This window comes from Pholis gunnellus, assembly GCF_910591455.1.
Source record: "Pholis gunnellus genome assembly, chromosome: 15".
NCBI classification, from domain to species: Eukaryota; Metazoa; Chordata; class Actinopteri; order Perciformes; family Pholidae; genus Pholis; species Pholis gunnellus.
Window position 1 is genome coordinate 17,684,444 of NC_136542.1, and position 16,157 is coordinate 17,700,600.

Sequence of the window (16,157 nt, forward strand, 5' to 3'; positions counted from 1 at the left end):
TCAAATAATAATTACATTTTTAACTTTGGGAACATATTGCCAGAAAACAAATATTCTGAAAGAAATTTTCTTTTGATGTCATGATGTCTGACGCAAACCTTGGAGGGAGAGGATGGTTGCTTTGTAGATCTCCTGTTGGGTGTTGTTGCTGAGTGTCAAGTGTTGTGTGTCCAGCAATGTAATCCTAAATTCAGATTAAAATCAGTCTAAAGCAATTATGCACATCATCACAATCATAGATCATAACCCCAACGAAATAAATTCTTACATCTCTTGGCTGCTGTTGCAACTCCTCTTGTTCACAATGTTGAATAATGGTGTCACTAAGCTGGGAGAGAGGTTAACCAGGAGAGGTCTCAGTCGAACCCTCAGCCACAGCAAGAACTCGGTGTCATTGATAGCTGGAGAGGACAGATTCCCTCTGTCAAACACTGCCTGGAGAAAGGCAGATTTCACCTCCACTGTGTAGTTGGCTGGGTGGATCTGGGGGAATTTAACATAGCATTCATAAGAGGGTGAAATAAATTGTTGACATGATAGTAAAAATGGTAGGAATCATGTTACCATTCATAAGTTATCTAACTCTATAAAAAGTCAAATATATGTTTTCTCTTGTTGCTTTTGAAATCCAACTGGAGATACTGTACAGAACTCCTTTTTGCAGGTATCCAGTAATGCCCCTTTATTGTTAAGCCTCTGGGAAGCAGGCAGCGACCTCTAGGTTGGAAAAGTTAAGCCAATGCAAAAGTACCTCAACTTGCATTCTTTTAAATGGCCAGCAGGGGCGACTCCTCTGGTTGCAAAAATAAGTCAGATTGTATAGAAGTCAGTGAGAAAATGACCCTACTTCTCACTTTATTTACTACCTCAGCAAACATTGTAAACATGGCTGTATATTTTGTGTCTTGTGTGCACGAGATAATAACTTTTCCCTGCAAGATAATTGCGCTAAAAAGTTAAATAAATAGCCCCTGACAGGACTTTATGGGCTACAACTTATCAGCACCACAAACTTCAGCCTCCAAAATTATCATTAAGTGGATTCAACATCTCTCTAAAACAGTTTATCATAACCTTATTGAAGTGAGGATTTATTGCAGAGCTGTCGTATTACACGACATTATTTTAGCTATGAAGACATTTCAGTGTTTAATGTTGCAAAAAAGAAGAAGTGTGTTTCAGTTCAACTTTGATGTGTGTATATAATGCAAAAAAGAAAGTGTCAGCTGTACAGATGTTTACCTCAATGGCTGGTGAGACTATGTCAAAGAAAGCACCAAAGTCAACAGGATCGATTCCTGTCATGATTTGTATCACATCTTGCTTTGTCTTCAGCTGTGAGGGAGTCGCTGCGCGCTGGGCCAGAGTCAGAAGATCTTCCTAAAAGTGACAAGCAGCATTTCAGAAAGTTAACACTTACAGTGGAAGGGCATGCAGTTGTATGCTTAGGTTAAACAATGGACCACCCAGTCTGCCAATTTAGACCTTTTTAATAGTGTAAAATATAATTTGTCTTAAAGGTATAAAAGCAAGTGATATCTAATGGCAAAGCACAAATAATGGCTTGTTTACCTGCCAAATTAATAAATGTGTTTCACGCTTTCGGTTATTTTGCTGACCTGAGTAAATCGTAATATTGGTACTGGTTGCAGCTGACCTGTAGAATTATTTAGTGTTTAATATATAATGAATTCAGCTTTGGTTATTTTATTATTATTTTTCTATTTATTATTATTACACACATGAACCACTCTGACTGCAGCAGAATTCCTGTCCATCCACCTGATCTACGTACATAAATACACACACATACTCACACACGTGATTGATATCTAACAGGTTGCAACTTATCAATAAGGCGTTTTGGTTGCTCTGTAGAAAAATATAATATGGAAATATTGTTGGCTTCTGCTGTTTGAGGATTTAGCCCACAACAATTTGGAGTTTTGTTCTTTGGGGATTTTGTTCATCATACATTTCAGAAAAATGGTGAGTAAATTTGAACTATTAAAGAATACGCTCTTCGTCAGTTAGGGTTAGGGTTAGGGTTACAGACGTTACTTGGTCTCTGGCCGATGGTCGCTACTTACACTGTAGTTGGCATTGAGGGCTTGCAGGTCCTGCAGGGTTGCAAATCCAGAGAAGCTGCCAAGATTTACCTGTAGCCACAATTTATTATCTCTGATAAGTGAGACACAGCCAGGATCTGCAAAGAAGACAGAAACAAAGTCATTGTCAAGGTATAACCACTACGTGATTTTCGAGACCGTACCAATTTGAGCCTGAGCGCCTGCCTGTACCTGATAAGTCATTTCTTGAAAGGAAGGGCTTGATGAAATGAGTGAAGACTGCTTGCTGTCTTTCTGTGTCCATGGATGCCCTTTGGCTGCTGAATGCCCGGATGCTAAATTTGAAAGAAGGCTTTTAATACCTTAACAATTACAAAACAGCGTGTTCCTCTGCAATCTTCTTCACAGTGGAGCAATATATCAGATATGTGCTTACACAGTCTGGTAGGTATGGCAGCTGAAGTTCTTGGAGCTTAGGCAGAATAGGAAGTTGGGGGATGGAGAGGCCAGAAACGGACGAATCTTTGTCTGGAACCAGCCCCTGACAAAGGCACCACTCTGCAGTTGTGCCTGGCTGAAGTTGGCTATTGTCACCTCCCCAAGAGCCTCAAGCGCATGTGACAAGGACGGGTTGCTGTTGTTGGGGGCCTGGAATTGAAAAAAAACAATTTCGGTTTGACAACAAATTCCCACGGGGAAACACCAATTGTGTGACATTTTGGGATTGGATGTACCATGCTGGCGTATGTCTCAAGAGCCTGGTCTAGTGCCGCAGAAGCTTTTTGGAAGAGAAGCTTCCAGATCTCTACGGGGTATGTCCTTTGGCTTTCCAGTGAGCAGTTCATCAGTGTGGCCAAGTTGCTGGCTGTGAGATGTGTAGCCTTGGAAAAAATGAGAAAATAAATAAAACAAACATGTTCAGAGCTCATGGAGATTACTATCAGGAGGGTAATGTAGCAAAAGCCACATCTTGGTCTGGGATTTACAGCTTACATATAACAGTCTTACCGAGGAACAGGCATGCTCAGTGATGGAAACATTGCACAGGGCTTCAGAGGAATTGCCAACAGGCAGGGTTTGTTCGAGTTGTGATCTGAAGAGAAGAATAAAAAAGTAAACCATTGTCACCTTAGTTAGATTGTGTAAGAGAACTTTACCTACACAAACCCAGCATCAGACAAAACTGTAACCCACCTATTAACTCCATAACAGATGACGTCTTCTGTGAAAAGACAATAGTCGTGTATCAGATATTGTACTTTCAGAATGCGATCTCGTCATCAAAGTTGAAATATCTGGTAACATAGAGACTTACCATCAACTGGGGTCACCTTGCACTGGAGACAAGCAAAGCATAATTGTTAGTCTGGTAGCAAAAGCTACTTAAAGTTAAAATACATCGAACGGCATCATTATCAAAGTTTGTGTGCCAAAATTGTGTCCTTGTACATTTTGATCAAATATTGTAAAACCCATCAGTACTCCCATAGAAATGAACTCACCATGAAGGAATCTGGAACTGAGCAACCTGTTTAACAAAATATTGAAATGAAGGCAGGGCATGAGTACAGCTATCATCACACTCGTGGCAATGGGCAAATCTAAAAAGGTTTATCAGCAGAGCATTTGGCCACTTACGTGAGAATGTCTCGTTGAGGGACATTATGCTTGCTCTCAGACCATGTGAAATGTGCTCGGGCAGGGATTCCAAACTTTGCTGAAAACCAGTGAGTCTGAAGGAAGAAAACAGAAATCCGTGTGACTTGTCAGCAGAAAAAATGTTTGACATTATTCTGCAAACTTTAAATGTTCAGCTTTGGACTGCAGAAATATCATCTCTTACATAGCCGCGTAGGATGCACAGCTGATGTTACTGGGGATGGCTCTGGTGGTGGTTAGGCCCACACCCAGTATGTTCAGGTCTGACTGCGTTTGCATGTTCCTCCAGATCTGAACTTGGGTAGTGTTCTCAAACAACTTCAGATCTTGTAGATGGCTAGCCATGAGGCGTTTCACATCGGTCACAGTCAAACCCTGCACATTACAAATGAAACAGTGTGAAGATTGGTCTGAAGTTTTAACATATAAGCAACCGTGAAAATATTGATTTGAAATTTAGAAACTTTTAACCCACAGCTGGCCCAAAGGAAAAGTACTCACAATAAAAGGAATCACATATTTTACAAATTCTTTTGCACTGCGCAAGTACATATAGTATGTTATGTTAAATAGAAAGGATGAAAAATGGCAAAGGATCACATACTGTACTTTGGGATACTTATATAACCTATAACCTAGTAGCCTATAAGTCATTTTGAAGACCTACGGTAACTACAGAAGACAAGATTTAAGATTTATAAATTTATAAATTACAGGAGTCATTGACCATTTCGCATTGAACATCTGCCAGTGATGGGTGTATGTTCTTCACAACCATTCATGGAATAGATAGATGAGAAGATCAATACCACCCTCTTTATTTTCATCTGATTTCCAGCAAGAAACTAAATATACACATTTCTTTAAATGTCAAACTATTCCTTTAAGTCTTTGATTCAAAATTATACAATCCCTTAATGGGTTCTACTGAGCATCAGACCCTCCCAAATCGATACAGTTTTAAGAGTTAAGTTATGCTAAAGCATCGTCTTGGCTCAATTGCCGCGTATTCTCAATAAAACTACTACATAGATGATGCATGTCCAAAACCCGTTCTGTTGTCAACTCTAGTATCCTTACAGCAGTCACATTAGGATCCAGACTCTGGAAAGTGTCTACGTCCATGCTGATGTTCAGGGTTGATAGTGTTACTATGTCTGACAGAGGTGCCCCACCTATCATGGTAGAGAGGAATACAGGAGATTAGAGAGCAGTTTCACGAGCGAGAGAGAGAAACAGCCGGAATGACAGGTAACATGAATTCTTACCTAGATAGGGACGTATCAAATTGTAATAGGTATTGGAGCTGGAACTCTGTGAGCTGAAGGAAGTGTTACTGATCTCATACAGGACTCTCTTCTGCTCCGATGAACATGACGCCACATGGAGTGGTTTGGCATTTCTGACAAGGTTCAAGGAGACAGTAACATACAGTGTTTAATCTGCATCATTAATCTCAGGGGTCATGTAAAGGCATCTTTTAAGCTGCATGCTACAACCCACCTGATACTATCTGGGGTGATGGTCTTCAGTGTACTGGTGTCTAACGAGCACACAGAGTCAAAACTGTTCAGCTCAATGCTTCCCAGGGAGTTCTCAGAAGTATTCAGATACTTGGTGATGATTGCTTTGCTCTAAACAACATTAAAGATAACACAGAAAGTGAGCAAATGTATACAAGTATGAGTATATTTCATAATATTTGACATAAGACAGTTTTACGATTCAAAATTCTGACATTTTGACGTCTTGATAATCCCTCTACATTGTACCTTTGTTGCCTCCCACGATCCATCATAAGCTTTCATGAGTGCTGCCAGGGTGTCAACTTTAGTGATGTTCCACATGGAGATGTCATAATGTGACGCCACACGAGACACTGAACCGAGCACCTGAACTTTCTCATCAGAAACACCCGATGGGAATGCCTGGAAGAATAGAGAATGGGGAGTAGCACATGGTGGTGAGTGGAAATGAAGATGAAATCATGTAAATAAAAATCCCACCGTATTTCCATATCAATAAATTTATCGAAAAACTCCATTACCAGCGAGGCTGAATGGTGAAGGAATATCTCAATCACACATATCCGAAAGAAAAATTTAAATCCCTCATACTAAGCAACCATTTCATACAAAGAAATTACCTGGTTGAGTTTCATCAGAATTATTTTCTGCAAGTCATCATCGTCCACTTTCTCGCAGATAGAGTTGAGGTTGTCCTTCAGAACAGAGATGTCCAGGCAGTGGTCAAACTGCGTCTGGTCGTAACCAAAGGGGAAGGCATTGTCGCTGACTGTCACCTGGGTGATGTTGCCCACAGTGCAGCCTTGAGGATGATTGACCAATGTGAGGGGGAAAAAAGTAAGTGCTGTTAGACACACGAGTGTATCAATTTGCTTTATGTCATTCTATAAAAATTCACACAAACACATACAAATGCTCACCAGTTTTGTCAAATATTGAACTGTATCAACATCTGCAAAGTAAGAAAAAATAAACCTGTGGCTTTCTGCCTCTTTCATCTTTACCTGCTCCTTGTATTATCTTGCGATCTCTGGTGTGTCGAAACAGCCTCTTGAGCTTGGTCTTCTTCGTCTTTGTTTTCCTCAGTCGGACCATAAAGGTCCTAAGGAACCTTCTCTTTGTTCTCTGCACAAATGAATTGTTTTTTAATGAGGTGTCGCTTAGAAAGTACTTTAAAATCACAAGACTAAACACATTATTGATTTAATTAGCATCAAGAAACAGGTAAAGGTGAAACACATACAGTTTTGATCTGGCCCCAAATGTTTCCTGTTAGATATAGAGGCAGGACACCAAGCTTTAGCAGTGTTTGCTTGTTCCAGGTGGTGACATTCCTGAAAAACAAATGAGAGCATGTTCATATAGTTTGGCTTTCTAACTTGATACCCACTTGGTGAAAAGAGTTGAGCTGGGTGTTGTTAGAAGATGTAAGAGACACTCCTACTTATATGAAGATTAAACATGACAATTAACTTTAGTCTTTGTTATCATTTGACAATTACTCATAAAAGAAATATTGTGTGCAGTAAAAATTGACTGTGGACTCGTAGATATCTGAACGGGAACCTGAAATAAACAGCCTGGTTAGGCTTCTTATTGCCAACAGCTAGGCACTGTAGTTTCTAACAAAGGGTATACAAAATATATTTTCAGCATTTCCTGGATGACAATGGAGCTTGATGGCACAGAGCTGTCAGGTTTTGGTCACAGAGACAATACTTTTTTGGTTAGATCAATATAATGCTGGTGCCGGTCATTTCATGGGATTTGCTGACGTTGATAACAATAGGAAGAATATAGAATATCACAACCCATATCCTTTAATTTGCAGTCTAAATAGCTGTTTATTAATCAAATTATTGTACCCGTATTTTGTTTGCCCAGACAGCAGCATTGTCTCCATGGCAGCCACCTGGCTGTCAGAGAAGTCGGTGCAGACTTGGAGTTTTTCCAGAATTAGAGGATCAGCGTTCTGGATGTAAGAACCGTCCAGAGTGCAGGCCATGTTCCCTAGGACCTCCACATTGTCTCTGCTCAGATTCACACCACTTATTCCCTAGACGGTTAAAAACACAGTATTTCATTTAAAAATGGGCCACAGTATACCATGACAGTCTCACTGGTGATATACATTACACTTACAGTATATGGGAAATGGCAATTCCCTTTCCTGCCATACGAAGAATGTTTTTTATTCCCTCATACATTTTAACAGTACTTATCTGAAACTTTTTCAATGATGCATGTATACATTTTTTTGGTACATCCCAATCGTTGCCATACAATGGTGATTCAAGCTGTTCTTCCAGTTACAACAAGCTGCAGCCTACCCTGTCACCCTTAGCTAAACCAAAGCAAACCTTAATTTGAATGACACTCACCAAGCAGGTCCTGGCTTCACTGAGTAGCAGCGATGCCTTGTTCAAAATACTGGAGGCCACAGAGAAGTCTGCAGCACCCACTGCGGAAAAGTATGACCTGCAGTTGGCCCTCGTGACATCTTTGCTGCTGTAATAATCAGGTATAGAAGGAACATCGATGAGCACATGTATACCATTTAATATCGCAGGCACATCGCGAGACCATTCCAAAAGAAATGCATGGAGACAGACTCACTTTAGGTAGAGAAGCATGTCTGAGGGATAATCTGTGAAGTTCTGGGAGAGGTTGTCTTGGACCAGGTTGTACATGCATGTAAGCTGTAAAAAAGGATGCAAAGACACGGAATTCCACATACTTTAGACTCCATACTACATCGTACTTTTTTTTCTATTCACATATCCAAATTATCTTAATTATAAAATTCAGTTAAGGGGCTTAATTGAATTAATCTTAGTTTCTTATAGATTTAATTTTAATTTACCTGTGTTTCTTTCAGCTGCACCTTGGGCCTCCTTCTCCTCGGCCTACAGGCACGGACCAGCTTTTGGATTCTGGGTTTTTTCATTCTGGAAACTGATGTGCACGTGAATCCTTGCAGAACAGACGGATTAAGCCTTTGGGGATAATGGAAAATCCACAAAACAGGTTAATAGATCGTGAAAAATCTTCCATTGGGAAAATAAATGTTGTGGAGCTTATTCACTTACTCTTCGATGTCAAAGTTTGTTCCATCCAGTGTTCCAAAAAACATGGCGGCCTAAAAGACAGACAGATAAAAACCTAAGTATCTAACTCTTCACAGCAACACTCTATAACTGTGATACATACTATCATACATTGTGGTGTGATTGACAGTGTTGGATGTATTGTGTGAGGAATATGTAAGTGTTTTTCATCTACCTATAGCTTTAATCTGAAAATTGTAAACAGCACAGACTTTGGGGAAAACAACATAGGACCTTGAGGACAGTCCCTGTGGGCTGTGTGTTTTAAATTGACCCTGGATTAGACTTTTTTAAGATTATTTTTTGGGCATTTTTCACCCTTAATGGACAGGTGAAAGTGTAGAGGCAGACTGGAAATGGGGAGAGAGAGAGAAGGGTATGAAATGTAACAACAGTCTTGCAGCTGGAATCGACCGGGGACACTGCAGTTACAGTATATGTTGCATGCACGACGTACATACTTTTTCCTCACTGGCAGAATATTATTGTAAGTGGAAGTTTGCGGGATGTTGATCAGTATCTTTCAGATGGTAATCACCTCAAAATTCAAAAGGATTTTTACTTTCAGTGAGAAGTCACACTGTGTGCTAAATGTAAATTCCCTATAATGTAATATCTGTAGCTTCAGTCTGAATATATCGGCAAAAACTTGCCTCAAATTTATTCTGTTCTGTGTTTATAGCCACATACTGACCTGATCTGCCGTCCACTGCTTTCTGTTAATCACACTGGTCTCCACAGTCTCTGCAGACAGTACCAGCAGGGATGGTGGAATCTCAGCTGCCATAGCATCAGGGACATTCCGCACCACGCTGGCTGCACTTGTGTTCAAAGAAATGATCTACCAGGGAATTAAATAGAGTTAAAACCCCGATCAGAAATGATCTCAAAACTCCTGAAAGTGAATACATATAAAACATGTACTGCGTTCTGGGGTTCTTGAATGCTATTTCTGCATTTACACACATTTATATCAACCGGGCATGTGTAACACATTATAATAGAAGTACACATAAAATCCACAAAAATGAGAGCACTGTGAGCACTGAGCAATATCTGCCGGGCTAGCTGGCGGGGGGGAAAGTATGTTTTTACACTCTGATTTACTTGTATGCGCTCTGTATAAAAATACCGTAAAATAGGAATCCTAGTATCAAATGAGTTTTCATCCTAATCTTAGATCAGCAACGGCTGCAATGCTGGGATAGAATCAAAAGTTAACTTGTACCTTTTGGACGAAGGTCTGTTGGACGACTGTGGGGGCCGTCAGCATGTTGGAAACAAAGGTGCTGCTCTGGGAGATGTTGAATAGCTCAGACGCTGGGATTTGTTTAATTGAGCCTGAAGGAACTCCAGCAATGAGTGTGCCGAGGGATTCCAGGGAGGCTCCACTGTTGATCTGTTGGATACATTTGCATTTATCAAAGTCATGGTCAGCAAAGTGGCATATGCGTGTACGTCAGGGCCATTTCATGAAACCACGCTGAACCAAACACAGAACACTACTTGTTAAACACGCTTAAAAGCGTTGAAGACATCTCATGATTATCAGCCATGTTAAGCGAACAATAAAGCCTTTACCAGGAAGCCTGAGGCAGTCATGGCTTGGATGATTGTGGTGGACTGCTCCTGGTTCCAGGTGCTGACTGACTTCAGGGTGGACAAAGTGGAAATCAGCACTGACGGGGGAATTGACGTGATCTGGCTGCTGGTCAGGCCTGAGGTGGCACTGCCCAGGGTCACAATCGTCTCTGCTGTGAAGGTCTGGATGTTGGCTGCCAGAGCAGCAGACACCTTTAGAATAAAACACACCCAGTTACGAGAAACATCAACTGAGGACATTTTACTTTAGTTGAAATGATATGTCAAAGAAAGATGTGAAGAGAATCATGCACAATTATCAGAAAGACGTAGACCAAGAGTTGTTTTGAGGTTTTAGCCATAAAAAGAGTTCTCAAAAAAACTCAATCTGTGTTTCTATGTAGACATAATCAGAGCTGGTACCTCAGGATCCTCTGTTCCATTGCAGAATTCCCTCAGCTCCTTCAAGATGAGTATGGTATCAGATTCATTCAAAGAAGAATATGCCGCACTTGGGACCTCAGAAGAGCATATGAAAAGGCCTGGAACCCTAGATGAAAAGTAAATATAGACGTTTTAATTCATGGATACATATATTTACCCACTAAATAATATATATATATATATATATATATATATATATATATATACTGCACACATCACACAATTACATATTTTCTCAATTTGGTGGATACTCACTTCAGAGGGCTAACGGTTGGGTGGAATGCAAAAAGTTCTGAGACGTAGTAGTCTGTTACATTTTGTGGGATTGCTGTGTTGTTGAACAGCTCCAGGTTGGCTTGGTCCACCAAGAAAACTTTAGCCTTTAAAAATATATCAACACATACGTGAATACATTTTTATTAATGCCTTTGGTTTTCTCAGCCTTAACTAAAAGGTATTGAAAATAAAACAATAAATAGATTTAAACAAAACTAGCTTACCAATGTGAAAGCTATGGCTGGTGTGATTAAATAAACAACTTCTATATTTTGTGAAAGCATTAACTTGAAATAAGTTGTATAGAGTGGATATCAGGACATACTTGACTGGTGGAGATGAAGGTGGTGAGATCTTCCACAGTGACAAATTTCACAAAGTCCCCGATGTAATTGACAAACCAGGCGGTAGAATTGAGTTCTGCATCACTGGCATTGTAGCATCTGGTTTCAGAGCCTACGAAAGAGGGAAAAATATAGTTGGGTATGGACACTTCTCCACCTACAGCAAATGACAAATCATTTAAAAAAACCTCAAGCAAACTCTTGATGTTGAAACATTTATAATTGTAGCTGTGTGCACTGCACCTAGAGAAAGTTAGACTCAGCATGGATAGTCAGATCCTTTAGATCAACATCCATTGTACATTTGCTCAAAACTGCATCTTACCGGTTCTCAGGTAGGTGCTGATGGTGGTGTATACATCAGCCTGTCCAAACTCAGAGTTGTATGTGAAGTTCTTTCCCATTACAGAGACCCTATTGAAAGGAAGATAACGCAAATTTAATGATGGCCATGAGCTTGCTGACACTCTGAAAAGATGAGACTTACAGTTTCTGGAAGGCCAAACATGAAGCATTCTGCACTTTGTTGGGACTGATGAGGCTCTTGCTGAGGAATCTAAGATAGTTTCTCAACCGCAGGTCGAACCAGGAATCCACTTCGGATCTGCTGTTGCTGCTCAGCGCCAAAGGCCAGACACAGGGAAGGGTCACCATCTTCACATCATCTGGAACATCCTCCTAATGGCACACATATGTATTTACATGTTTAATGAAAGACTGGTGTAAATTCTGTCATTTACAGATGATCAAATTAAGTATTACATAAAAATACTGTCTATGGTGAATCAATCATCATATGAATGCTGCTAACAGCAACATGTGGCATGTTTCATCAGTAATAATGTATGTTATATGGCACCATTCAGATATTGGACATACATTTTCTAGGAAGGCACGAGTGTTGTTGTAGTTGTTGAAGATGACACAGATGTCAGAGTTGTTACCAATCACATTGGGTTGGCTGAGGAACTGACGCAGCTCGGAGGTGCTGATGGTACTTAGGACCTAAAAGAATAAAAAGAAATGTGGATATTACTGCTGGAATAGCACAACATCTGTGGGAATTTGCATTAAAGCTATCACCAGGTGGTGACTCTAATTTAGCCATCTGTGTGGGAATTTAAATACAAGTGTTGTTTTGTAATATTATTACCTCTGACTCGCGTGTCTGTGGCAGAAGTGATGTGAACGTGGACACATCTGGAAAACCAAAGCTGAGGAAGGTGCTTCTCAGATAGATGTAGAAGCTTCCACCACTGTAACACTTGAGGGGCGTTGAATCTGTTTTAAACACAAATTGAATTACTACGTACCAGAATACAGAATAATCTTAATTCAAATAATAATTACATTTTTAACTTTGGGAACATATTGCCAGAAAACAAATATTCTGAAAGAAATTTTCTTTTGATGTCATGATGTCTGACGCAAACCTTGGAGGGAGAGGATGGTTGCTTTGTAGATCTCCTGTTGGGTGTTGTTGCTGAGTGTCAAGTGTTGTGTGTCCAGCAATGTAATCCTAAATTCAGATTAAAATCAGTCTAAAGCAATTATGCACATCATCACAATCATAGATCATAACCCCAACGAAATAAATTCTTACATCTCTTGGCTGCTGTTGCAACTCCTCTTGTTCACAATGTTGAATAATGGTGTCACTAAGCTGGGAGAGAGGTTAACCAGGAGAGGTCTCAGTCGAACCCTCAGCCACAACAAGAACTCGGTGTCATTGATAGCTGGAGAGGACAGATTCCCTCTGTCAAACACTGCCTGGAGAAAGGCAGATTTCACCTCCACTGTGTAGTTGGCTGGGTGGATCTGGGGGAATTTAACATAGCATTCATAAGAGGGTGAAATAAATTGTTGACATGATAGTAAAAATGGTAGGAATCATGTTACCATTCATAAGTTATCTAACTCTATAAAAAGTCAAATATATGTTTTCTCTTGTTGCTTTTGAAATCCAACTGGAGATACTGTACAGAACTCCTTTTTGCAGGTATCCAGTAATGCCCCTTTATTGTTAAGCCTCTGGGAAGCAGGCAGCGACCTCTAGGTTGGAAAAGTTAAGCCAATGCAAAAGTACCTCAACTTGCATTCTTTTAAATGGCCAGCAGGGGCGACTCCTCTGGTTGCAAAAATAAGTCAGATTGTATAGAAGTCAGTGAGAAAATGACCCTACTTCTCACTTTATTTACTACCTCAGCAAACATTGTAAACATGGCTGTATATTTTGTGTCTTGTGTGCACGAGATAATAACTTTTCCCTGCAAGATAATTGCGCTAAAAAGTTAAATAAATAGCCCCTGACAGGACTTTATGGGCTACAACTTATCAGCACCACAAACTTCAGCCTCCAAAATTATCATTAAGTGGATTCAACATCTCTCTAAAACAGTTTATCATAACCTTATTGAAGTGAGGATTTATTGCAGAGCTGTCGTATTACACGACATTATTTTAGCTATGAAGACATTTCAGTGTTTAATGTTGCAAAAAAGAAGAAGTGTGTTTCAGTTCAACTTTGATGTGTGTATATAATGCAAAAAAGAAAGTGTCAGCTGTACAGATGTTTACCTCAATGGCTGGTGAGACTATGTCAAAGAAAGCACCAAAGTCAACAGGATCGATTTCTGTCATGATTTGTATCACATCTTGCTTTGTCTTCAGCTGTGAGGGAGTCGCTGCGCGCTGGGCCAGAGTCAGAAGATCTTCCTAAAAGTGACAAGCAGCATTTCAGAAAGTTAACACTTACAGTGGAAGGGCATGCAGTTGTATGCTTAGGTTAAACAATGGACCACCCAGTCTGCCAATTTAGACCTTTTTAATAGTGTAAAATATAATTTGTCTTAAAGGTATAAAAGCAAGTGATATCTAATGGCAAAGCACAAATAATGGCTTGTTTACCTGCCAAATTAATAAATGTGTTTCACGCTTTCGGTTATTTTGCTGACCTGAGTAAATCGTAATATTGGTACTGGTTGCAGCTGACCTGTAGAATTATTTAGTGTTTAATATATAATGAATTCAGCTTTGGTTATTTTATTATTATTTTTCTATTTATTATTATTACACACATGAACCACTCTGACTGCAGCAGAATTCCTGTCCACCCACCTGATCTACGTACATAAATACACACACATACTCACACACGTGATTGATATCTAACAGGTTGCAACTTATCAATAAGGCGTTTTGGTTGCTCTGTAGAAAAATATAATATGGAAATATTGTTGGCTTCTGCTGTTTGAGGATTTAGCCCACAACAATTTGGAGTTTTGTTCTTTGGGGATTTTGTTCATCATATATTTCAGAAAAATGGTGAGTAAATTTGAACTATTAAAGAATACGCTCTTCGTCAGTTAGGGTTAGGGTTAGGGTTACAGACGTTACTTGGTCTCTGGCCGATGGTCGCTACTTACACTGTAGTTGGCATTGAGGGCTTGCAGGTCCTGCAGGGTTGCAAATCCAGAGAAGCTGCCAAGATTTACCTGTAGCCACGATTTATTATCTCTGATAAGTGAGACACAGCCAGGATCTGCAAAGAAGACAGAAACAAAGTCATTGTCAAGGTATAACCACTACGTGATTTTCGAGACCGTACCAATTTGAGCCTGAGCGCCTGCCTGTACCTGATAAGTCATTTCTTGAAAGGAAGGGCTTGATGAAATGAGTGAAGACTGCTTGCTGTCTTTCTGTGTCCATGGATGCCCTTTGGCTGCTGAATGCCCGGATGCTAAATTTGAAAGAAGGCTTTTAATACCTTAACAATTACAAAACAGCGTGTTCCTCTGCAATCTTCTTCACAGTGGAGCAATATATCAGATATGTGCTTACACAGTCTGGTAGGTATGGCAGCTGAAGTTCTTGGAGCTTAGGCAGAATAGGAAGTTGGGGGATGGAGAGGCCAGAAACGGACGAATCTTTGTCTGGAACCAGCCCCTGACAAAGGCACCACTCTGCAGTTGTGCCTGGCTGAAGTTGGCTATTGTCACCTCCCCAAGAGCCTCAAGCGCATGTGACAAGGACGGGTTGCTGTTGTTGGGGGCCTGGAATTGAAAAAAAACAATTTCGGTTTGACAACAAATTCCCACGGGGAAACACCAATTGTGTGACATTTTGGGATTGGATGTACCATGCTGGCGTATGTCTCAAGAGCCTGGTCTAGTGCCGCAGAAGCTTTTTGGAAGAGAAGCTTCCAGATCTCTACGGGGTATGTCCTTTGGCTTTCCAGTGAGCAGTTCATCAGTGTGGCCAAGTTGCTGGCTGTGAGATGTGTAGCCTTGGAAAAAATGAGAAAATAAATAAAACAAACATGTTCAGAGCTCATGGAGATTACTATCAGGAGGGTAATGTAGCAAAAGCCACATCTTGGTCTGGGATTTACAGCTTACATATAACAGTCTTACCGAGGAACAGGCATGCTCAGTGATGGAAACATTGCACAGGGCTTCAGAGGAATTGCCAACAGGCAGGGTTTGTTCGAGTTGTGATCTGAAGAGAAGAATAAAAAAGTAAACCATTGTCACCTTAGTTAGATTGTGTAAGAGAACTTTACCTACACAAACCCAGCATCAGACAAAACAGTAACCCACCTATTAACTCCATAACAGATGACGTCTTCTGTGAAAAGACAATAGTCGTGTATCAGATATTGTACTTTCAGAATGCGATCTCGTCATCAAAGTTGAAATATCTGGTAACATAGAGACTTACCATCAACTGGGGTCACCTTGCACTGGAGACAAGCAAAGCATAATTGTTAGTCTGGTAGCAAAAGCTACTTAAAGTTAAAATACATCGAACGGCATCATTATCAAAGTTTGTGTGCCAAAATTGTGTCCTTGTACATTTTGATCAAATATTGTAAAACCCATCAGTACTCCCATAGAAATGAACTCACCATGAAGGAATCTGGAACTGAGCAACCTGTTTAACAAAATATTGAAATGAAGGCAGGGCATGAGTACAGCTATCATCACACTCGTGGCAATGGGCAAATCTAAAAAGGTTTATCAGCAGAGCATTTGGCCACTTACGTGAGAATGTCTCGTTGAGGGACATTATGCTTGCTCTCACACCATGTGAAATGTGCTCGGGCAGGGATTCCAAACTTTGCTCAAGACCAGTGAGTCTGAAGGAAGAAAA

The 16,157-nt window shown here is 40.2% G+C and overlaps 1 protein-coding gene across 1 annotated transcript in view; it reads right to left on the bottom strand.

Moving 5' to 3' along the window:
* LOC306707331 (uncharacterized protein) overlaps positions 1-16,157 on the bottom strand; it is a 141,448-nt gene that overhangs the window by 84,727 nt on the left and 40,564 nt on the right. The window contains exons 117-163 of the mRNA XM_079174724.1: positions 16,049-16,143; positions 15,913-15,938; positions 15,726-15,747; positions 15,605-15,632; positions 15,419-15,503; positions 15,145-15,291; positions 14,847-15,058; positions 14,642-14,745; positions 14,432-14,547; positions 13,584-13,721; positions 12,610-12,824; positions 12,440-12,525; positions 12,160-12,287; positions 11,886-12,011; positions 11,494-11,684; positions 11,332-11,420; positions 10,988-11,118; positions 10,642-10,766; positions 10,366-10,492; positions 9,943-10,155; positions 9,590-9,760; positions 9,056-9,202; positions 8,344-8,393; positions 8,118-8,250; positions 7,871-7,953; positions 7,636-7,762; positions 7,120-7,310; positions 6,498-6,588; positions 6,259-6,379; positions 5,875-6,056; positions 5,501-5,656; positions 5,232-5,362; positions 4,997-5,130; positions 4,809-4,903; positions 3,913-4,103; positions 3,708-3,802; positions 3,572-3,597; positions 3,385-3,406; positions 3,264-3,291; positions 3,078-3,162; positions 2,804-2,950; positions 2,506-2,717; positions 2,301-2,404; positions 2,091-2,206; positions 1,243-1,380; positions 269-483; positions 99-184 (exon numbers count right to left, since the gene is read on the bottom strand). Of these exons, the coding sequence (XP_079030850.1) occupies positions 99-184; positions 269-483; positions 1,243-1,380; positions 2,091-2,206; positions 2,301-2,404; positions 2,506-2,717; positions 2,804-2,950; positions 3,078-3,162; positions 3,264-3,291; positions 3,385-3,406; positions 3,572-3,597; positions 3,708-3,802; positions 3,913-4,103; positions 4,809-4,903; positions 4,997-5,130; positions 5,232-5,362; positions 5,501-5,656; positions 5,875-6,056; positions 6,259-6,379; positions 6,498-6,588; positions 7,120-7,310; positions 7,636-7,762; positions 7,871-7,953; positions 8,118-8,250; positions 8,344-8,393; positions 9,056-9,202; positions 9,590-9,760; positions 9,943-10,155; positions 10,366-10,492; positions 10,642-10,766; positions 10,988-11,118; positions 11,332-11,420; positions 11,494-11,684; positions 11,886-12,011; positions 12,160-12,287; positions 12,440-12,525; positions 12,610-12,824; positions 13,584-13,721; positions 14,432-14,547; positions 14,642-14,745; positions 14,847-15,058; positions 15,145-15,291; positions 15,419-15,503; positions 15,605-15,632; positions 15,726-15,747; positions 15,913-15,938; positions 16,049-16,143 (5,681 nt within the window). The remainder of the gene's footprint in view (positions 1-98; positions 185-268; positions 484-1,242; positions 1,381-2,090; positions 2,207-2,300; positions 2,405-2,505; positions 2,718-2,803; positions 2,951-3,077; positions 3,163-3,263; positions 3,292-3,384; positions 3,407-3,571; positions 3,598-3,707; positions 3,803-3,912; positions 4,104-4,808; positions 4,904-4,996; positions 5,131-5,231; positions 5,363-5,500; positions 5,657-5,874; positions 6,057-6,258; positions 6,380-6,497; positions 6,589-7,119; positions 7,311-7,635; positions 7,763-7,870; positions 7,954-8,117; positions 8,251-8,343; positions 8,394-9,055; positions 9,203-9,589; positions 9,761-9,942; positions 10,156-10,365; positions 10,493-10,641; positions 10,767-10,987; positions 11,119-11,331; positions 11,421-11,493; positions 11,685-11,885; positions 12,012-12,159; positions 12,288-12,439; positions 12,526-12,609; positions 12,825-13,583; positions 13,722-14,431; positions 14,548-14,641; positions 14,746-14,846; positions 15,059-15,144; positions 15,292-15,418; positions 15,504-15,604; positions 15,633-15,725; positions 15,748-15,912; positions 15,939-16,048; positions 16,144-16,157) is intronic.